This window comes from Phalacrocorax aristotelis, chromosome 25 (genome assembly GCF_949628215.1).
Source record: "Phalacrocorax aristotelis chromosome 25, bGulAri2.1, whole genome shotgun sequence".
Classification (NCBI taxonomy): domain Eukaryota; kingdom Metazoa; phylum Chordata; class Aves; order Suliformes; family Phalacrocoracidae; genus Phalacrocorax; species Phalacrocorax aristotelis.
The window spans coordinates 2,884,474-2,906,499 of NC_134300.1; the positions used below are offsets into that span (position 1 = coordinate 2,884,474).

The window sequence follows — 22,026 nt, forward strand, 5'->3', positions numbered from 1 at the left end:
GGCATTGCTGCCGCCTGGGGACATTGCCAGGGCTGAGGGACACTGCCAGGGGGCACTGGTGGGGCTGGGGGACACTGCCAGGGCTGGGGACGCTGTTGGGGGACACCGCCTGGGCTCAGGACACTGCCGTGGAGCACTGCTGCTGCCTGGGGACGCTGCTGGGGCTGGGGGACGCTGCCGTGGGGCACCGGTGAGGCTGGGGGACACTGCTGTGGGGTTGGGGGATGCTGCTGTGGGGTTGGGGGATGACCTCTGGAGGGGACACTGCCATGGGGAACGGCTGAGGCTGAGCTGGGGGGCATCGCAGGGGCTGGGGGCTGTGCTGGGGAGGGGGCAGACACACACCGCAGGGGCTGGGGGCTGTGCTGGGGACACCGCTGGGGAGGGGGGTCCCAGGGTGGAGGAAGCTGTCACGGGGCACAGCTGGGGATGGGGGCAGCACCCATGGGACAGCCAGGCCCTCCCCGCATCCCTCCCCAGCTCTTCCTCATCCTCCTCATCTTCCGCTGCTTGGCAGGGGGAGGAGGGGGGAGGGCTCCCCCAGGGACGCGAGGATGGGGAGCGGGGCCGGCCGCGGGACCCCCTCGCTGTCCCCTTCTCTGTGGTGACAAGGGGGATTTTCTGACCCCTGCAGGGTTATTCCCCAGGAGAGGAAGAGGAAGGAGGAGGAAGGAGAGCCCAGGCTGGCCAGGGGACACCGAGGGGGTGATGCTGGGGGACACGGGTGACCAGCCTCATCCCCCTGGGTGCTGAGGGGTCCTGGGGGTGAGCTGAGCCCCTGGGTGCTCCCCAAGCCGGGGGGTCCTCGGGGAGGGGGGGACGAGGCCGCTGTCTCCAGCCCGGGCTCCTTTATGCACCGCGCCCCGGCCTCGGAAACAAGAGGGGACCCGGGCGGGCACCATCGCTCTGGGTCCCCCCCGGGCTGAGACCCGACCAAACTCGGGGCAGAGAAGCAGAACCCCGCTGGGAGAACCCGGGCAAACCCGAAAGATGCTCGGCGTCACCGCGCCCCGCCGCGGTGACAGCGCAGCCGGGGACGAGCCCGCGCCGGGCCCCGGGCTCCCAGCCCCGCGGCGGCCACCGCCGGCATGAACGTCACCGGGACGGCGGGGAACCGGAGCTGCGCGGGCGCCGGCGAGGAGTCCATCCTGCTGCCGACCTTCTCCACCGCGGCCAAGGTCCGGGTGGCCATCACGTGCCTCCTCTTCCTCTCCTCGGCTTGCTGCAACGGTGCCGTGCTCTGGTCGGCGGCCCGGGCGCCGCGGCGGCGTCCGCCCCGCGTCCGCGTCCTGATGGCCAACCTGGCGGCGGCCGACCTGCTGGTGACGGTGGTGGTGATGCCGTTGGACGCCGCCTGGAACGTCACCGTGCAGTGGTACGGCGGGGACGCGGCGTGCCGGGCGCTCATGTTCCTCAAGCTGGCCGCCATGTACGCCTCGGCCTTCGTCACCGTCGTCATCGCGTTGGACCGTCACGCCGCCATCGTCAACCCCTTGGCGGTGGGCTGCGCCCAGAGGAGGAACAAGGCGATGCTGTGCGCGGCGTGGGCGCTCAGCGCCGTGCTGGCCCTGCCCCAGGTGGGCGAACCCCCGCCGCGGGGTGGGAGACCTCGGAGGGGATGCCACCGCCTCGGGTGGGGCGGGATGACGGTGATGATGACGGTGGAGGAAGGAGGCTGACGGCGCCACGGCCCCTTGCAGGCGTTCGTCTTCCGCACGGTGAGCCGGTCGCGGCCCCGCCGCTTCGTGCAGTGCGCGACGGTGGGCAGCTTCGGGGCGCACTGGCAGGAGACGCTCTACAACATGTTCACCTTCGCCTGCCTCTTCCTCCTGCCCCTGCTCGTCATGGTGCTCTGCTACGGCCGCATCCTCGCCGCCATCTCGGGCAGGATGAAGGACGCCCGCGGTGAGAGCACGGCCCGCGGCCGCGCCGCTCCTTTCCCCGTCACCGCTCGGTTCTTCTCTTCCCTGTTCACCTCCCGGTGCTCCTGCTGGGGGTCTGGCCCCTCGCTCGGGTCCCCTCTCCCCAGCTCGTTAGCGCAGCGCTCTTAATTAATGCCCGGGCGACGTGTTCCCTCCCCTCTCCCTCCGTTTCCGCCCCGCAGCCTCCTCCCAGGAGATCCAGCTCCGTCGGTCCTACGACAACATCCCACGGGCCAGGATGCGCACGCTCAAGATGTCCATCGTCATCGTCCTGACCTTCATCGTCTGCTGGACGCCCTACTACCTCCTGGGCCTCTGGTACTGGTTCTCCCCCGAGATGCTGACCCGGGAGAAGGTGCCGCCGTCTCTCAGCCACATCCTCTTCCTCTTCGGCCTCTTCAACACGTGCCTGGATCCGCTCATCTACGGGCTCTTCACGGTGCATTTCCGCAGGGAGATGTGGCGCGCGTGCCGCTGCGGCCGCCGCCGGCACGAGCAGGAGGTCGCCTCCGCCCTCACCGGTTCCTTCCGCATCTCCACGACGGCCGTGCCGGCCAGGAGAGCCGGCGGCAGCCCGGGGGGATCCGGAAAGCACGAGCTGGAGGTGATGGCGGGCGCGACTCTGCCGGGACGGAGGTGCGAGCTGTGCCGGAGGACGACGACAGAGAGCTTCATGTGACGGGGCGGGGGGGGCCAGGCCGGACCCGCGGCAGAGCGAGGGGACCCCCTGAAGGCGGGCTGGGGGGAGACACGAGGGCTCTGTGCCGCCACAAAGCCGCTCAGCAATAAACTCCGATTATTTTCTCAGCAGGAGCCTGTCTCGGGGCCAGGGGATGGTTTAACCGCAGCCGGCGCTGCCGCGCCACCGGCACGTTTCCGCGCCAGGCGGGGTTTAACGGCACCGGCAACGCGCGAGGGGCGCCAAGGCAGAAGCAAAGCGCCCCCCGAGCCAGGGAGAGGGCAAAATCTGGGGCAGAAATTCCTTAAAAAGACGCCGCAGGGCCGTCCTTGGGGGGGGAAAAGAATTTTAAAATTTAAATGTGCCCCCCTCACCTCCGCTGGGGGCACGGGGAGAATTCAACGCCACCGGAGCCAAGCTACGCCAAAGCCCGCTGTCACGGCTAAATAAAGGGGGCTCTTCCAAACACTATTTTAAGGAAAAAATGGCTTTTTCAGCTAATCCGTTGTGCTCCCACCAGCCCCGAGATCGACAGCCATGACAGTGACATCGCCCGATTTTGGGCAAATCTAAACTTAGCAAGGAGGCACGGAAGGACCCGCGGCCCCGATTACAGCTTCGCACAACGTTTAATTAAGAACAAATAACGAGAGGACAATTTTACACAAAATCGGAGTTATTTAAAAGGCCGAGTTCACGCGCAAACGTAAAGTCAACAGAATAAACCCCTCAGGAGATTTAAGGAACGTTTGCCTGGGGGATAGAAAACAACTTCTCTCCAAAAGAGCGGCCAAAACGCCAGGTCACTCGCAGGCGTAACAAAAATGCTTAAAAACGTCGCGGTTTGAGACGTAACCGGGCTCGGGGGCGGCTCCCGCCGCAAACAGCGTGAGAGCGACCCCCGGCAACCTCAGGTATTGCTTCTTCACCCAAGTTTTCTTGTTTGAAAACAATAAAATCTTGTAAGAAGCAAAACTGCCGAAGCGATGAACTGTTTTACTCCTCCAGCTGTTCCCCAAATGCCCAGCCCCCCACGTACAAACCCCGCCCGGTTTCCCTCCCAGTTCTCCCAGTTTAAACGTGGAACGCGCAGGTAGAAATGAGGATCCATCATCGGCGTCTCCGGTCCGGACTCCTGCTCCGTCGGCGCCCGCCCCTGGAAGAGAGGACAGAGCGTGTCGGGGGGTTGTTTATGGGTATTTCGAGCCCCAGGCAGCGATTTCACTCTCTCTAATCTAGGGGCCTTCTAGGATGGAGTGATGTCATCAGTGGACAAGTGATGTCACCCACCAGGGCCCCGTGTACGGACCCCCACCCACAGCGTGGAGCTACGGGGGCGACGGGTGGGCTGCGGGGTGGCCGAGGAGTCGGCGGGACGGCCGCGTCCAAGGACGGGGGGTGCTGGGGGGTGAAAAGCCGGCCGGGAGCCGGCAGCCAAAAAGCCGGCTGTCCCCTGGGCCGCGTCCCCGGCAGGGCGAGGGAGGGGATTGTGCCCCTGCCCCCGCTCCACACAGGCTGCGTCGACGGGCCGAGGCCACTTGTGTGGGGTTTAACAAGGCCCAGGGCCGGGTCCTGCCCTTGGGTCACCCCAACCCCAGGCAGCGCCCCAGGCCTGGGGCAGAGGGGCTGGGAAGTGCCCGGCGGAGAAGGCCCCTGGGGGTGCTGGCTGACAGCCGGCTGGGCATGAGCCAGCAGTGCCCGGGTGGCCAAGGAGGCCACCAGCCCCCGGGCTTGTGTCAGCACTGGTGTGGCCAGCAGGAGCTGGGCAGGGATGGGGCCCCTGTGCTCGGCCCTGGGGAGGCCCCACCTCGAATGCTGGGCTCAGGTTTGGGCCCCTTGGGACAAGAAGGCCCTGGAGGGGCTGGAGCATGTCCAGAGAAGGGCAGCGGGGCTGGGGCAGGGTCTGGAGCACAAGTGTGCTGGGGGGCGGCTGAGGGGGCTGGGGGGGGTTTAGCCTGGAGAAGAGGAGGCTGAGGGGAGCCCTTCTCGCTCTCTGCAGCTGCCTGAGAGGGGCTGGAGTGAGGGGGGGGCTGGTCTCTGCTCCCAGGTCACCAGTGACAGGACAAGAGGGAACGGCCCCAAGCTGCATCAGGGGAGGTTTAGGTTGGGTGCGAGGGAAAATTTCATTACTCAAAGAGTGACCAGGCGCTGGCACAGGCTGCCCAGAGAGGTGGGGGAGTCACCGTCCCTGGGGGTACTTAAAAGACATGTAGATGTGGCACTTCAGGGCATGGTTTAGGAGGCCACGGTGGGGTGGTGTTGAGTTGGCGGTTGAACCTGATGATCCGAGAGGTCTTTTCCAACCCCAAGGATTGTATGATTCTATGATAAGCCGGTCCCCGGCACGCCGAGGTCTCGCCCTTACCTTCTCTTCCCTTTCGGGGGCCCTCTCACGAAGCACCAATCCACGCTGATGGGCTGCCCCATCAGCTCCTGGCCATTCAGCCCCTCCATGGCTGCCTGTGCCTCTTTATAGGTTTCATACTCAACCAGAGTATATCCCTACGGAGCAGGAAGGAGGGAGCGTGAGCAGCAGCCCACCCTGGCAGCGGGGCAGCCAGTGAGGGGCCAGACACAGCAATAATCCCTCCCTAAGCCCTGTTTGATCCCACCTCCGCAGCAGAGCCGGGGAAGGGGAAACACAAGCACGTGTCGCGTTCAGCCGCTGCCACACAGATGAGTTCAAACACCCCCTAAGCCAAAACGGAGGCGGCAAAGCCGCCGGGAGGCTCGAGGGGCAAGCGCAGCCGTGCTGAGCACCCCCTCCTACCTTCAGGTAGCCCGTCCGTCTGTCGAGGTTCAGGTGGATGTTTTTTATCTCGCCGTACTCTGCGAATTTGTCGTGGATGTCTTCTTCCGTCGCCTCCTCATGAACCCCCGTGACGAAGAGAATCCAGCCCTCCACCGCTGCGGTACGAAAGGAGTAGGAGTTACACCGAGCGCAGGGGTCTCAGGGAAGGGGTCCCCCCAAAGGCTGTGGTGAAGCGCAGAGCGAGGCATACGCAGGGTAGGAAGGGGAGATGGAGCCCCGGAGTCCAATGCTCTTGGCTTAACCCGAGATAAATCCCCACAAGGCCAGGACAGGCTCCATCCCAGGGAGGTCTGAACCCTGATACGGAGCCAAAGACCCCACGTTCCCCCACCACCCCCCCTCCCTCCAGTAAAGCGCCCACAGCGAGGGCTGGGAAGGTGCCTCCGGCGATACTCACACCTCTGTGGGCCCGGCTCGTCCCCGTCCTGCTCCACACTGTCGTAGTCCTCGCGCACACGGGCCCGCGAGCCCTCCTCTGGGCACGGCGGAGGGGGGGAGAGAGAAACGGGCGACTGGTGACATCGCTCAGGAGGACAACAGGGCCCAGACAACCACAAACCCACTTAAAACTCCCCCAAAGCACCGAGACGGCCGGGGCTTCGCACCAGGCCGCTCTCCGAGCGACTCCAGGGGAAGCGCTTAACCCAAACCGGGGGGTCCCGAGGGGTGGGGGACACCCCGGCCCCCGGCGGGAGGGCAGAGCCGTCGGGTGCGCCTCACCTGAGCCGAAGCCTCGGCCCTTCCGCTTCTTGGCCTTCTCCTTCAGCTTGTGGATGCTCTCTGCGGGCGAGAGGGGAGCGGCTCGGCACCGGGCAGGGGACCCAGAGGCACGGCCCCCCGTCCCGGGCCAGGCTCCGTTCTGGGGCTTGGGGGGAGGGGGGGAGCGGGACCGGGACCGGCGGGGGAGCCCCGAAGAGGGGGGACACACACGGGATGAGACCGAAGGCGGGGCCCCGAAGGGGGGTGGGGACCAGAGCGGGACCGGCGGGGAGGCCCCGAAGAGAGGGGGAGGGGACGGGTTGTGACCGGCGGGGGGCCCGAAGGGGTGAGGGGGGGACCGGACCGGGGCCGTTGGGGGCGCCGGGCCGTTGGGGGACACCCCCAGCACCACCCTCACCGTCGCCATCCTCGTCCATGGCGAAATCCTCGCCCCCCGCCTCATGCAAGTCCAGCACGTCCGCCATCTTGCCGCGCTCCCTGCCGCCGCCGCCGCGCTGCACGCCGGGAAGCGCGCCGGAAGTACCGCCGCGCCACCGCCATCTTGGGAAGGGTGTGTGGCGGAAGCGCCCTCCGCCATCTTGGGGAGGTCAAGGCATCCCGCCCCGCCTGCGCCGCCATGATGGGAAGGGCGGGGGCCCTCCCCACCCCAAACTGGGGCCATACTGGGGACCAGTAACCCCCGGGGTGGCGACACCAGCCCGGCTGCTCCCGGGGTCCGAGCCCGTACGCAGGGACGATTGAAAGGACAGGTTGGGGGCACGATCTACCCCTTCTGCCCCAGAAGAAGAGAGAAGCTGCCACAGCTACCCCAAAATCTAGAGTTTTATTGTATAAAATCATACATACGAACCACAACGACGCACGGCGATTTATCCTGTCAGCTTTGCATTTAAGTATGTAGCCCGAACAAGGAGAACAACCCATTTTGGATGCCGAGAAAACCTGGATTCATTCATTTTATCACCTTCCAAGCGTATCCGGAGACTCAAACCCGGTGCCCGAATTGCCGAACGCACGAGTCACGGAATATCGGGTTTTCCTTTTCCCTTCTTCTGGGACAAATGGGAACACCACAACCCTCCCCGATTCGTTTCAGAGGGGCCGCTGGTGTCCGAAACGGCTCGCGTAGGTCCCGGCGCTGCAGGACGGGAAAGTCGCGGAGGGTTTTGCTGAAAGCACGGAAACCCCGAGGCGCGAGAGGCTCGTACGCGCCGCAGAGCGCGGCGGGCAGGGCACGGAAATCCGGCACCGGCGGCACTGCCAGGCTTCGCGGGAGTTCTCTTATTTGCGGGATCAGGCCCTCGGATAAATCGCCGTTTGACGCGAGGGAACGCTGTGCGGAGGCGCCGGTCGGGAGACGTCGGAGCCCGCGCTATTTCTAGAGCAAGTGATTAAATCCAAATACAAGGTCTAGATATCGCCAGCCTGTGAGACAAACCCCACCTCCACCCCATTTACGGTCCCATTTATACAGGCGTTAAACGTTAATACTGTTGTGTAAAGAGGCTGCGTATAAAAAAATATATAAAACAACCCAAAATAGGCTTGTTAGGACGAGAATACAAAACTAGAATACCTACAGATAATGCGATTTTGTTAATCTCCATCTCAAAACAAAGACTATTGCTCGAATACCCGCCCGCCCCCCTCCCCGGTCAAACCTGCTGCGGCAGAGAAGGGAGAGGGCGCGAGGGGCGGCCGAATGTGGAAACAGCCGAGTCCCGAAGGCTTTTCCTGGGGGAAAAGAGCCGGAAGAAGCTCAAAGCCGCGTCGAAGAAAGAAGCTGTGAAGTCTGCCTTCAATTCATATTCCCACCGAGACACTGCTGGGTCCTCTGTGGTACGGACTGTGACAGCAGGGAGGGATACAGGGATTAGCGCGGACAAGTCGGTACCTTCTCGGCTGAGCGGGAGCTGAAGGAACACTTTCCCGTCAGAAAGGGCAGGTTTTTAGCCCTCAAGGTCGTACGGATTTAGTGCCGACAGGGAGCGAACGGGGAGCGATTAATTTAAACAATGCACGGAGGTTCTTCTGTTGTTCCATCGCCAGGATTACGAGGAAGAGGCTCCGAGGCGGGCGCTCCCAGCCGCTCCCTGCCTCCCGAGCCGAGCTCTCACCGAGGCACGGTAAGCTCGGCCTCATCTCCTGACCTGAAGAACTACTCAGCCCGGAAATCCTAAGAATTGCCCCCGAAGCTGTTTCTTGCGGGGCTGGCTGGGGAGGGAGCAGGCGGCGTCAGGCAGGCAGAGCGAAGGGTCAGACCCCTTCACCTGGCGGGCAGACGCAAAGCGGAGCTGAGGCCAAACCCTAGTCTGAGCTCTCGCTGCTGGGGCTGGATCTGTGCTCTGGCTCGAAGGATTAAACACAGGTCTGGTTAACAGAGACTCAAACACAGGTCTGGTTAACAGAGACTCAAACACAGGTCTGGTTAAGAGACTCAAACACAGGTCTGGTTAACAGAGACTCAAACACAGGTCTGGTTAAGAGACTCAAACACAGGTCTGGTTAACAGAGACTCAAACACAGGTCTGGTTAACAAAGACTTAGGCAGGTCTGGTTAACAGAGACTTAAAGACAGGTCTGGTTAACAAAGAATTAAAGACAGGTCTGGTTAACAGAGACTTAAAGACAAGTCTGGTTAACAAAGACTTAGGCAGGACTGGTTAACAGAGACTTAAAGACAGGTCTGGTTAACAAAGATTTAAAGACAGGTCTGGTTAACAGAGACTTAGGCAGGTCTGGTTAACTGACACTTAAAGACAAGTCTGGTTAACAAAGACTTAAAGACAGGTCTGGTTAAGAAAGACTTAAAGACAGGTCTGGTTAACAGAGACTTAGGCAGGTCTGGTTAACTGAGACTTAAAGACAGGTCTGGTTAACAAAGATTTAAAGACAGGTCTGGTTAACAGAGACTTAAACACAGGTCTGGTTAACAAAAACTTAAAGACAGGTGTGGTTAACAAAGACTTAAAGACAGGTCTGGTTAACAAAGACTTAGGCAGGTCTGGTTAACAGAGACTTAAAGACAGGTCTGGTTAAGAAAGACTTAAAGACAGGTCTGGTTAACAAAGACTTAGGCAGGTCTGGTTAACAAAGACTTGTGTTCACAAGGCTCGTCAGGGAGAGCCGAGCACTTTCCATATTATTGCTAGTGAGTTGTGAAACTCTGGAAAGGCTTTTTTAAACCTTCCTTGAAAAGGCCAAGTCTGACATTTGGTTTGGAAGCTGCTCCGGAGAGAACAGCGTGTCCACCTCTCATGTCTTGCGAGATTTTCAAACAATCCGCACGTCCCCGGCTTGGCTGGGGGAGGCAAACAGCTCCGAGGCTCCCGTTCCCAGCAAAATAAACCGGCTGCTGGTGCCTGGTGTGGGGCTTCAGCACCTCCGCCCTGCCAGACCGGGCCAAACACCGCAAGAGCCCACCGAGGACCGGGAAGGAGCGGAGCGGGAGCCTCTGTCTGGTGGCCGACTAATTAAACTGCCAAATCCAACCCCTTAAGCACCGCAGGGCTTTGTGGTTTGTAATTAGGTGCATTATTTAGAGAACGAACAACGTCCTACGGCACAAAAAGCTGGAGCAGGAACTGATACGACCGGAGGGGTAACTGCGAATCCTGCCTGAGCCTGGAACCGGAGTTCTGTAGGCTGATCCCCCGGCTTTAAGTCTGGCCAAACCAAAATCCCAGTTTTAAATCCCTTTTACATGCTTGGGTGTACTCCCCCAGGCAGCTCGCATCGTAGGGCTACAGAGAGCGCTGGTTGTTCTCTTTTGTTGGCTTTTTTAATAGGTGTGCTTATCAAGAGGGAGCTTTGGTAGGACCCCCCTCTACTATAGAAGCAGAAGGAAAAACAAAAGCAGGTCTGCACGGCATGCATCAGCTCCGAAGGGCAGAAGCTTTCTGGAAGGAGTGCTACATTTCCCGGAGCACTGCCGACTATATAGTGCCAACGCGCGGCGGGGGCTTCGGCGTTAATACTGGAAGGCTGCATTTTTAATGCTGTTTTTTTTTTAAAAAAAAAAGAAGTGACAGGAGGAATTCTCTAGCGGCTAGGAGGCGAGGAGTAGGGCTAGAAGCGAGCATGAGAAGGTTTAAAAATCTGTACAGGAGTTTTGCCTTTTTTTAAAAAAAAAAAAGAAAAAAATCTTTAAAATGTGCAAACGGGCCACGGCTCTGGAAGAGGCATTGCATGCTTTACGTGACGCGGGACGGATCCCGCCAGCGTGGAGGTGTTAGCAGGCTTGGGGGGAGCAGAACGACTCGCACGCCAGAGTCTAGCAGTTGGAGGAGTGCATGCTCCCCAGCTGGCCAGCCGCCAGCATCAGGATGTCTTTCTTCTCCTTATGGAAACGCAGCTCCTTCCCAGCCAGGCGGGCTTCGTCCAGCTCCCTCTCCGTCGAAGCCAGCTCTCTGGAAAGGGCCCCCGGGCTGTTCTGCTCCCTGTTCACCCAGTCCATGGCCATCTGGTTCCGTATGTCGTCGTCCAGAGCGCGGTGGGAGTAGTGAGCCAGGACCTCCTGGTGGTAACGGAGACACGCGGGGGAGCTTAGGGAGGACAAGCCACGACGCGGGACGCCCGTCGCTGCACGGCGCCCGGCTTCCCCACCGGCTAAGGGAGCTTAAGGAGGGGGTTGTTGCGACCCTGACGCACCCAGAGTACAAGCGCTCGGGACAGCCGGAGGCCGGACTCACCTGCCGCGAGCACTGCCTCTCTCGCATGGCTTTGAGGCTGCCGTTCCAATGCAACAGCTGGAAGACGGTCATCAGCTCCTGCAACGGCAAGAGGCGGTCAGGCGGCGAGCAAACGCGGGCACCGGGGCTCAGCGCTACGAGCAGTCGAGCTAGTTTCTAGCTACGGGAACAAGAAGCCGAGAAGGACTTTGCAACATCGCGCCCGGTCCTTTGCAAGGATCACGGAGTAGGTTTGCAACTCCGGAGCCCAGATACAAAAGATTTCCAGTGTTATGAGACACAATTTATCAAAAAGACAAGGAAAACCACAGAAGCGGGGGAGGTGGAAGGCACCGCCGCCGTCCTAGGAGCCGGGACGCAAGGGCAAAGCCCGGCTCCCCCCGCCAGACACAAGAGCCAGAGCGGATTAGAGATTACAGAGGAGACAAAGACGTGGGTGCTTCACTCCGCCCCGGGGATTTGAGGGTTCTGCGAGCAAGATCTCGCGCCCTCTGAGCTAAACCACCCGCCAGAGCAGGTGACAACCCAATGTTTTCCAAGCAAACATTTCTCTCTCAAGGCCACACAAATTCTGCTTCGTAAACTTGTTAGGCTCCCCAAACACAAACACAGCCCGGGGAATGTACACAAGAGAGTCCCGCTCTGAAAACAGGCCCATTAATATAAACACTTCTGTCTTCCGCCTCCCGAGCGTTTCCATTCAAGGGCAACGAGCCAGGCAAGAAGTCAGCTTCGGGAAAAGTTCGCCTACAGCAAAGAACCCCAAATACAGCGGCACGACAGACTTAAGGCGCCTACTTTGAGACGCATCCAAGCTGGCTGGAGCAGAGTCACGGCCTAATTCCTCCTCTTCCAGAAATCCAGTTCCAGTTAGTGCACTTACAGTCAGCTCGGCTGCGCAGGAATCATTTCGAGTTACTTCTGAAGCCCGAGTTTAAATTAAAAGGGTTCACGAGTCTCAAAGCACTGTCGTAAGAACGTGCCTGTACGTGCGGGGACAGCCGTCCTGCTTGCCGGGGAGGAGCGTGCTCAAAGGCTGCCCAGCCACCCGCCGAACTCGGCGTGCTCTGAACGGCCTCGTGTACCTGGCTGCTCTGCTCTGCTCTGCTCCGCTCCGCTCGTAGGAGCGGTCTGCTCAGAAAGGCTGGAATAAAGCCCAGGAGAATCTCGGTTCTCGGTCACCTGCTCTGCACAGACTCCTTCCGCTCCATTACCCAGACTGATAAGTGTTCTAGCAGTTTCCCTCAGCATGTTTGGAGTTCTCGTTTCACAGATGTTTTGTCGTAACGGAGGGACAGACTGAGCCTATTTCGGTAGGGCATGAGGACTGCTCGTGGTTTGAGGGCATGTAACGACAGTAAAGGCTCCTAATTCCACAATCAAAATGCCTTTGGATGACAGAACTTGACCGGCTTTCCTCAGGGCAGCGAGATCTCTCCCATTTTACAGGGAGAGGGTAAAAAGCACACGTGAAACGGCTCGCTTCGTGCCGTGAGTTACGGTGCCCGGAGGTATCGTCCGGAACCTCCCGCACCGCTTACCTAAACGCTACGTCACTGAAACGGCTGGATCCGAGGACCCGAAAGCGCCACAACTCCCGAGCTGAGTCCTAACAGGAAGGCCCCGCTTTTAAGCTGAACGTGAAGCGCTGCAGGCGTAGCCAGAAGATCAACCCCACCACCCCACGAACCGCGTCGCCGATTTACGGACGGTACCTGGAATTCCAGCATTGACTTTCCCTTGTTGGACTCCAGCATGAAGCGGAAAGCACCGATCCCGGTGTTGGGATTATCAGCCTCCTCTCGGTTGCCCTGCAAGAGACATTTCACGCACAAGAGCTGCGATTCTTGACCGAGCAGGGCTCGCCTGGTACCCGCCACTTCTGCTACATCATCTCCACTTCAGGGAGCTCCTGTTTTTCAGTAATTCCGGTCGGATTAAGGAGGACAGCCCTGCGCTGGCAGCCGCGCTTACCCATCTCATTCAGCCCCGAATACTTGCATCGTTCACCACAGCTCTCATGGAGTAACAAAGCCCGCTCGGCTTTTGACACTGCCACTTGAAACGGGATCCTGTCTGCAGCCCGTTATGACCATTTTCAAGGTTCTTACAATACTCTGGGTACTGCCTTGTGACTGCACGGCAAGAATTCCCTCCAGGGTAAGGTATAATTAGAGCAGTAAAAGAAGAATGCAAAGCTCCCACCCCTGGAAACCAAAAGTTTATGGAAAACGTTTGGTTTAAAGCAAGCTAGTCGGTGTGACAGCCCGCTCGCAGAGGGCCACGTGAATCAACATCTCGGTCGTATTATCCTGATCCGAGGGTGGCATAATCAAACCAGAGAAGAGCGGGAGGCTGGGGGCAGGGCAGAGCAGGAGGGGAAGAATTAGAGCTATCGTTAAAGATTTAATACTCAGAAAAAAACCTGCCATAAAGAGCTCCAGATGTAAAAGAAAACCCTTCCCGTGATTTGAGGTTTTTCCCCATTAACCCGTCCCCCTCAACGGCAGCCACCGGGCACGGAAAAGCCTTACGTTGAAAGATGCCAGGGCCTCCGAAACACTCTTCTCAATGAACTCATCCGTGATCCTCCGGGAGGGATGCTCGTTAAACACCGAGTTCATCAGCGCAATCTTCGCAGCACTCCTTCGGGCTTCGGCCTTGGTCGGACAGAACTGGGGAGAGACAAACGCCATCAGGACAGAAAGACGGCGAGGTGACCGAGTTCCCTTCTCCCCCCCGACAGGCAGAACGGGAATTAGGTGGCAGTGTTGTGTAGTTTTGGAAAGCTGTGCTCTCAGACATCCTGAAATCATTAGGAGCTAGTTTTAAACCACAGCTATCCCAACCACGCTAAACACAAGAAATTAGGCAGGCAGCTGAACTCAGCACATGGTACCCGCATCGGGAAACGCCACCAACGAGACCGTTGACAAAACCGGTGAGCTGACAACCAAAACGTAACCCAACGGCCCGTAAGCACAAGGACGGCGCTTCGGGACGGGCAGACCCCGCAGCTGCTCGAGCTGTTTCTTTTGGACACGTTCTTCAAGCCGAGACTAGAGAGTAACTGCCTGAAGCCGCTGCAGCAAAGGAATCTGAAATGCAGTCGGGGCCCGTTGTGATTTTTGGACCTTACCCTTTCGGGTGAGGTATTTGGGTTGGATGTTTTCCTTTTGAACAGAAAAGAGGAGAGAAACTATCGATCCAACGTTCTGATTTGATTTCTAGAGTCTTTTGGTATCTTGAGAAGAGGCTCCGGGCAAATCCAGAGCCCCTGCAAGGAAATATTACCCCACCAGTTTGCCCGAGCCGCATCCCGTAGATCCATCCCTCTGCTTGACCCTGGGAAGGAGAGCCAAGTACGAAAAGCAGCCAATCTACCTGTTTTCTCTGATACCACAGATCTTACCTCAGTAGTGCTAAGGCCCAAGGCGGTCACACATGAGAATAAGGCACACACAGCAAAGTAAAATTTACAGCCAAACCTTCCCAGATTGAAGTCGGGGAGGGTTTTACAGGCAATCGGGAACATTAAGAGCCAGCTTGAAATTGAAGAGGGTTCAGTCGGACCCATGTCATTCTCACGCTTCAAATCAGCGGGAGAACCGTTAAGGCTGCGCCCAGCGCAGGAAGGTATTTGAGCGCTAATTCTGGTGGGGCGCCCAAGTTAGACGCCTCTGGAGGGCGAGCCGCGGTGCAGGGCCAGCCTCCAGCCAAGCCATCGTACCTGGAAACTGCCAAAGCAGCTCCCTCCCGGCAGGGTGACGTAGCAGACGTAAGGGGGGCTGTTGGAAGGGACCATCTCGTACACCACGAGAGCTCCGTTCTTCAGATCGGCTCCGCGTGACTGCTTCATCTGCCAGAACTCCTGAAGGGCCTCCACGACGTTCACTGAGGGAACAGAAATAGAATCAACTTCAGACACGGAGAACAAGAGCCCGGGACGCTGGTTTCCTCAGGTACCAGCAGCAGGAGCGGCCGCATCCAGAAACGGAGCGGCATCAACGTCGGCGTATTCCCACCCGCGCAGGCAGGGCTCGGCTGGGGAGCTCAGTTATGCCTCGTATTAAAACCCGTCGGCTTTAAGGGAAGCCGTAGGCGCGCGATGTCAACACAAACACGCCTCTCCCAGCGAGAGGAACGTAAGGAGAAGCACCGAGCGATAAAACAAAGCTCCCTGCGGAAAAGCTCTTCTCGTTCCAACAAACGGAGGGCAAAGCTTCCAGAAGAGGACTCGGAAAAGGCTGCAGAGCAGCAGGGCAGGGAGGCGTTTTCCCTTCCTTCCGCTGTCAACAGGCTCAGCAGCTTTGCTCACCTGCCTCAGCCGGTCCTCAATATTGACATGCTTACATTTAAGATAAAAATAAAGCAGCTGACCTGCGCGTGCACCGTCCGACCTGCAGAAAGCACCTGCCTTTGTGCCAAACAGCACGTACCTAGCTCGAAACAACGCGACGGGGACACAAGAGCCACCTGAGGCATAAAGCTGCCCGGCCGAGGCCTTCTGGCAGAACTCCCTGTAAGCTGGGCGGGAGCATCCGACCGCCTGTAACAGCACAGAGGGGGAGAATCTCCTTCACGCCGTTCGGCACGGGAGGGGCTACAACCAAACGGTGAATCACATGCCGAGACCAGGGCTGGCTTTGTTACGGTAAGTGGTTTTTCCGTCCCGGTTAGGAAACCAGAGCTAAAACGTTAGCCCTCATTGACTTTGGGAATAACAGGCTTTTCAGGAGAAGCAATTTTTAAGCAGGCACCTCTTCCAGAGCACCAGATTTCCTAGACTTACCCCGCTGTAACGAGCCAGCAGCCAGCCCACGCCGCGCACAGCCAGCCCCCCGCACAGCCCTCGCGGCAATCACCTCGTAGCCCAAATCCTCGAGATGAAATTCTTATTTTAACACAATGCAAGGACCAGAGGTGTTTGCTGTAACAACGAGCCAGCTGCCCGGTCTCTCTCCTCATTTTTGAATCCCCAGCACCGCAGGGACTTCCTTTGATTACCCACCCTTTCCTTGGGCAAGGTTTGGGCGAGGAAAATGACCCTCATAGTGTGTAACGCTCCGAGTCCCATCGAATTTGCTCTAAGCTTCTTTCTGCGCTGAAGGGTTTGACAGGTAGCTGCAGGAAAAGCCAGCCCTCGGCTCTTCCTCAGCACTCCTTCTCTGAACCTTTGTAATCTCAGCAACCACTCCGAAGCAAGGCGATCTGCGAAAGACTAATGCTCACTAAGGCAAGAGCTGTTAAAAGGACGCTCCCCCAGAGTTCTTTTTTTAAGTGAAATGAGGAAAAATACCCGCAAACCCCCAGGCAAGCTCTCCTGTGAGGAGCTGCGCACGACACGGCAAGCGCCGAGGAAGAGCAACGAGTGAGATGAGGCCACTGTTCTCCGGCTCCCCCAGGGTGAGGGAGGCAAATTCGAGGCCACGCGAGGGGCGAGATGCCGAGCCCATCACGAGCCAGCACCGCGTGGCTTTTCGGTTGCCCACGCAGCACTGTACCCTTCTGGCTCTGCAGCCAGGCGGCTCGCAGGAGCCCAGAATCCCAGACTCCCAGCGTGGTGGGGCTGGCAGGGCCCTCTGGAGCTCACCCTGTCCCACCCCCTGCGTGAGCAGGCACCCCCAGAGCAGGGGCACAGGGCCGCGTCCAGGCGGGGTGTGAATGTCTCCAGGGAAGGGACCCCACAGCCTCTCTGGGCAGCCTGTGCCCCTGCTCTGGCACCCGCACAGGGAAGGGGTTTGTCCTCATGTTCAGGGGGAACTTCCCGTGTTCCAGCTTGTGCCCGTGGCCCCTTGGCCTGGCGTTGGGCACCACTGAGAAGAGCCCGGCCCCATCCCCCTGACACCCGCCCTTCAGGTATTTATAAGCACTGATGAGATCCCCCCTCAGCCTTCTCTTCTCCAGGCTGAACAAACCCAGGTCTCTCAGCCTTTCCTCACAAGGGAGATGCTCCAGCCCCTGATCACCTCCGTAGCTCTCCGCTGGCCTCTCCCCAGCAGCTCCCCGCCCTTCTTGAACTGGGGGGGCCAGACCTGGACGCAGCCCCCCAGATGTGGCCTCACTGGGGCAGAGCAGAGGGGGAGGAGAACCCCCCTCGCCCTGCTGGCCACACTCCTTTCCATGCCCCCCAGGACACCGCTGGCCCCCTTGGCCCCAAGGGCCCGGTGCTGGCTCAGGGTCACCTCGCTGCCCCCCAGCACCCCCAGGACCCTCTCAGCAGAGCCGCTCTCCAGCAGGTCCCCCCCAGCCTGTGCTGGTGCGGGGGGTTGTTCCTCCCCAGGGCAGGACCTTGCGCTTGCTCTTGCTGAATTCCCTGAGGCTCCCCCGGGCCCAGCTCTCCAGCCCGCCCAGCTCTCGCAGGTGTATCCGCCGCTCCTCCCAGCTCGGGATCGTCGGCGAACTTGCTGAGGGCACGCTCTGCCCCATCGTCCGGGTCACTGATGAATATATTAAACAGGACTGGACCCAGCACAGACCCCCGGGGAACAGGACGGCGAGCTTGAGCCTTTTACTTTGCTTTATTGCTTCCGAAGCCAGGCAAGGAGTGGCTAGCACAGTAGTTCCTCGCTAAGCATCTCCCTCCTCTTTCAAGCACGGGCTTTTCAGGGCATTTGCTCACAAAGCAGTTGCTTCGGATTATTTTCAAGTTTAATTTGGGGTTTTCTTTCTTTACGAAACATGCAAGACGGGGGCAATTTTCCACTGAAGACTAGCAAAAAGCCGTACAAACAATACAGGGTTCCCTGCCAGCTCTCCAGCGCACCAACACCCAGACAGAATTCCCACCCACCCAGGCAGATTCCCTTCCCAGGGGCAGCGTAAGCCACGCACATAATCCCCGAGGGATTTGGGGAGACAATGCCCGATTCAGTAACGGCTTCAGGGACCATTTGGCACGGGGCAACTGAGGCTTCGCAGCGGCGGCCACACAAGAAACTGCACGAAAGCTGAGCTACGTCAGGCAACGCAAATTCTCACGACACAGGGAATTACTCTGAGAATTCACATAAATTCTAGTTTGGTTTAATTAGCGAAGTTCCGAGAAGCTGGCGTTAAGAGCAGGTCATCGAGGAAACGCCGTGCAACAGGCAACGGGCAGGGATTTGTGTTTCCAGCCCAAGACAAGGGTTCCTCTGTGCCAGACACCGGCTGGGTGCTTCGTTAGCGACTGGAGCACTAGGTCAGGCAGCTGAGAAGCATCCAAAAGAGGTTTTCTCCCCAGACTGGATTCAATGCTTCCAGCTGCCGCAGGCAGGGCGGTTTTAGGAGAGAAGAGGGTAAAATATCTAATTTAAATGCTACAAATGCTGCAGGACAATGCGCTTTTATAGGGCTGGAAAGCAAACGCCGTCGCTATGAAAGAGATCTGCCCATCTGCCCTCTTGCTCCAGCTGCGCGCGTCGTGTTCGGCGGACAAACGTTGGCCGAGCACCGCGGCGCGCTGCATCCAAAGGGAAGCCTTCGTCGGAGTTTCCTCCGGAGCGACGATTTTCAGCCCAGCTCATTCAACGCCCCCTCCTGCCATGAAACCACAAAAAAGCGACGTGGGGGAAAGGAGCGGGAGGCGTGAAGTTTGCTTGCACGGACAGAAAGCATCCTAAATCCCGTTACGCCTCACGTTCGCGAGAGGGCGGCTCTCGAGAGCGCCTTCTGCACCCTGATTTTCACCCCGTGCGGAGCACGGCACACAGCGCGGCGTCGGGCAGGGGAGAGAACAACGGCTGGATGGTCTGAACGCAGGTAAAGACGCTGAAGAAGTGACGTATGCTTTGCACCGCCCATGAGGTCGTGTTTAATGGGAAACCGTACGTGTTAAGAAAGCTATTTTAAGTGCCTGTACGTAGAACAAATCTCTCCAGCAGCTCACAACACCGAACTCCTACTATCACCGTCGGTCGATACCTTTTTTGATCCGTTCATTTGCATTTCTGAGGGCAGGACCTGGAAACGCTCATCTTCTAGAAAAATCTTTGCCACCCACCTGCGTAGGGGAGACCCGCAGCTTTACAAAGCGGGGCTTAACCCACGCGGGGCGGCTCCTGTCAGAGGCTTATCCTTTGGATTTGCCACTCCAAGGGAAGACGAAGGGAAGCCGGGAGACGCAAAGCAGAGCCTGCTCCGACCATCAGTCGTATCTGTTTATTGCTCTGGAGCGTAACCCCGTATCCCGGCGCTGCGTATACGACAGCACGTCTGACTCGCATGTTAAATACAGGAGGGTAAGTGATTCCACATGGCGTCGAGCTCCGCCGCAGCCAGACGAGCGGCGGTCCCTCCGCGCGCCGGTGGCGCCGACTGCCAAGCGCTCACCACTTGGAAGCCTACGACCGCCTCTGCCGTAACCGGAAGAAGCCGGGAACTCAAAATAGTTGCAAAACGTCTCCTTTCGGGTGGGGTGGAAGATTCTTTCCATCACGGGGCCAGTAAAATATGCGCTTTAACCTTTTTTCTTGCTTCTCTACTTGTGGTTCCCCCCCACACCCCTTTTTTTAAACAAAAAGGAGCGGAAACCCAGATTGGAGCCTCCTCCGGGGGCTCTCGCACCACCGGGCGCCTCCGGTGCAATACTTGGAGCGCGGCGGCAGTACTTAACACCTCCCCAACAGCCTCTTCCAGCACCAGCGGAGCCCATTTCTCCTCCTAGCCACGGGGTTTTTCATCGACAAGGTGCGGCCGCGCAGAGCACAGGACAGCGGGGGATCCCGGGAAGGGCCAAGGGTCGCCCGGCGGAGCTTTCCTCGCCACTGCCTTCGTTGAAAGAAACGAGCTTTTTTTTTTTTTGTCCTGACATCAGATGGAAGTAAAGGCATCACGTGCAGAGCACTAAATCCCTATGGCACAAGAAGGATCCTCCTTCTTAAAAACATAATAAAGATCTAAAAAAACCAGCTCCACTTTCTCTCACTTTATCGCACGTTTAACCGTTCCAGGCACAGCACACGCAGGAAACCTCCTCAGCTTTAAACCACAAGCTAGGGAATCGTCGACGCCTGCCTTCGCCAACACCTAGGGACTTGCCTACCCACACCTCGCCTCCCTTCCCTAATTTACAACAGCAGAAAAGCCAGGTCCGATGAGGTACCGGGAAACGGTTGTTCCCCTAAAACCAAAAGTCTGCGGTTCAGAGGCCGCAGAGCTTTCTAAGAAGAGGAGACCCGTGAAGGTTTCTCAAGCCTGACCCCTGAAACCACACGGCTCCTTGGGGAAAAGGCAGGCCCAGAGAAACCACGGGCTCAGCGGTTTTATTTTACTCGCTTTTCCTTTACTCGCTTTCTCATTTTTGGCACGAGCAGCCCCAGAGCGATCGGAACAGAGCAGGGACCCTCCTGTCCTCCCCACGCTCGCCTTGAACGTCACCCACGTCACACGAGCTCACCCTGCAGGGCTGGCACATCCCAGGCACGAGGGGTGAGACAGCGGCAGACGCCGGAAAAGCCTCCACAAACGGCACAAAAACGCTTATTACCGACGTTTAACCTAACGACAAGTCAGGGATGCCTCCTTGGTCACCCTCCGAGCCCAGGGCGTGGGCAAAGCACCAGCTGAACGCCGCTGGGACGGGGATCACCCGCACGCAGCCATGGGAAGAGGCTCCCGACTCTCTTCTTTTCTCGAATTCATAGACCTGCAGGGAAAAGGGTGCCCAAAACTCAGTGGCGGGGAGAAAAGGGATGCGGGGCCTCGCCCAGCAAGGCTGCGGTGCACATTCGGGCAAGGAGGAGAGGTCCGTGCCTTAAAGCTTACGCTGGAGAAGACAGAAGGGTTGCAGGGACCAAGGAAAAGGGGTTAGCACGGGAATCCCAGGGAGAGTGAATCCCAGGGGAGGAGGGCTGGGGCGGGAGAGCCCCAGATGCAAGGCTGGGAGGGAAAGAGGGGGCTGGAACACCCCGAGAAGATCCCGGACCCTGCAGTGAGGGAGGGGACAAGGGGTGGGTGAGGAAGAGCCCCAGCCCCGGGGGCACAGGCTGCCAGGGGGATGATCCCAGTCCTGGGGGGTGTGTGATCCCAGTCTGGGGGGGGAGGATGATCCCAGTCTGGGGGGGGGATGATCCCAGTCTAGGGGGGGAGGATGATCCCAGTCTGGGGGGGGGATGATCCCAGTCTGGGGGGCAGGGGGGATGATCCCAGTCCTGGGGGTGTGTGATCCCAGTCCGGGGGGGGATGATCCCAGTCTGGGGGGGGGATGATCCCAGTCCTGGGGGGTGTGTGATCCCAGTCTGGGGGGGGAGGATGATCCCAGTCCGGGGGTGGAGGATGATCCCAGTCCTGGGGGGGGAGGATGATCCCAGCCCCTGGAAGGGGGGGTCGGATCCCAGTCCTGGGAAGCAGGGAACAACCCCAGCCCCGGGAAGGGTGGGGGGGATGATCCCAGTCCTGGCAGGGGGATGATCCCATTTCGGGGGGGGGTGGGGGGGGGATGATCCCAGTCCTGGAGAGCAGGGAACGATCCCAGTCCCGGGGCGGGGGGGGGGCGCGATGATCCCGGTCCCGGCAGGGGGATGATCCCAGTCCGGGGGGGGAGGGGGACGATCCCGGTCCCGGGAAGGGGGGGGCGGGGAGGGGGTTCCCAGTCCCGGGGGGGGCGATTGGGGGTAAGATTAAGGGAAAAAGCGGCTCGAGCTGGGAGGGGGCGGGAAGGGCAGAGGGTGTCCCCCCGGGTGCCTCGCCCCAGCCCGCTCCCCCCGGAGCCCCCGGCTCACCGCGGCCGTAGCCCTGCGTGTGCTTGGCGAAGCTCCTCACCACCGCCTCCACCGCCTCCCGCAGCACGGCGGGCGGCCCGGCACCGGGGGGCGGCGGCGGGGGCGGCGGCGGGGCGGCGGGTCCCTGCAGCCCCAGCGGCGGCGGCGGCGGCGGCAGCCCCAGCCCCAGCCCCAGCCCGGGCGGCGGCGCGGCGGCGGGCGGCGGGGCGGCGGGCGGCGGCGGGGCCGAGGCGGCGGCGGGGGCGCCGGTGACGCCGGGGCGGAGGGAGCGGAGCGTCCCCACGCCGGGCTGCAGCCGCTGCGCCCGCACCGACTCCATCGCCCGCCGCCCGCTCCGGGAGAGCCCCGCCGCCCCGCCGCTGTCACTCACCGCCCGGGGGCCCAATGGGCGTGGGGATCGCCTCAGGGAGGGGGCGGGACGGCAGTGGGAGCTGGCCAACGGCGGCACGGAGGAGACCGCGGGGCGGGGCGGAGAGGGGGAGGCGGGGAGAGCGGCAGC

At 59.8% G+C, this 22,026-nt stretch overlaps 3 protein-coding genes across 3 annotated transcripts; 1 reads left to right on the forward strand and 2 right to left on the reverse strand.

Moving 5' to 3' along the window:
* Positions 1-1,088: 1,088 nt before the first annotated feature.
* On the forward strand, positions 1,089-2,601 carry LOC142048184 (gonadotropin-releasing hormone II receptor-like). Its single transcript, XM_075074826.1, has 3 exons — positions 1,089-1,577; positions 1,701-1,905; positions 2,105-2,601. The coding sequence occupies exons 1-3, from the start codon at positions 1,089-1,091 to the stop codon at positions 2,599-2,601; spliced, it is 1,191 nt and encodes a 396-aa protein (XP_074930927.1).
* Positions 2,602-3,211: 610 nt separating this feature from the next.
* RBM8A (RNA binding motif protein 8A) lies at positions 3,212-6,639 on the reverse strand. The gene is made up of 6 exons (XM_075074897.1): positions 6,531-6,639; positions 6,134-6,193; positions 5,811-5,888; positions 5,372-5,508; positions 4,967-5,103; positions 3,212-3,757 (listed from the first exon to the last, which is right to left on the reverse strand). Exons 1-6 carry the CDS (start codon positions 6,595-6,597, stop codon positions 3,712-3,714), a joined length of 525 nt encoding a protein of 174 aa, XP_074930998.1. The 5' UTR covers positions 6,598-6,639; the 3' UTR covers positions 3,212-3,711.
* Positions 6,640-6,937: 298 nt separating this feature from the next.
* LIX1L (limb and CNS expressed 1 like) lies at positions 6,938-21,891 on the reverse strand. The gene is made up of 6 exons (XM_075074890.1): positions 21,528-21,891; positions 14,555-14,718; positions 13,359-13,499; positions 12,540-12,635; positions 10,825-10,902; positions 6,938-10,649 (listed from the first exon to the last, which is right to left on the reverse strand). The coding sequence occupies exons 1-6, from the start codon at positions 21,844-21,846 to the stop codon at positions 10,407-10,409; spliced, it is 1,041 nt and encodes a 346-aa protein (XP_074930991.1). The 5' UTR covers positions 21,847-21,891; the 3' UTR covers positions 6,938-10,406.
* Between the last annotated feature and the right edge of the window lie 135 nt (positions 21,892-22,026).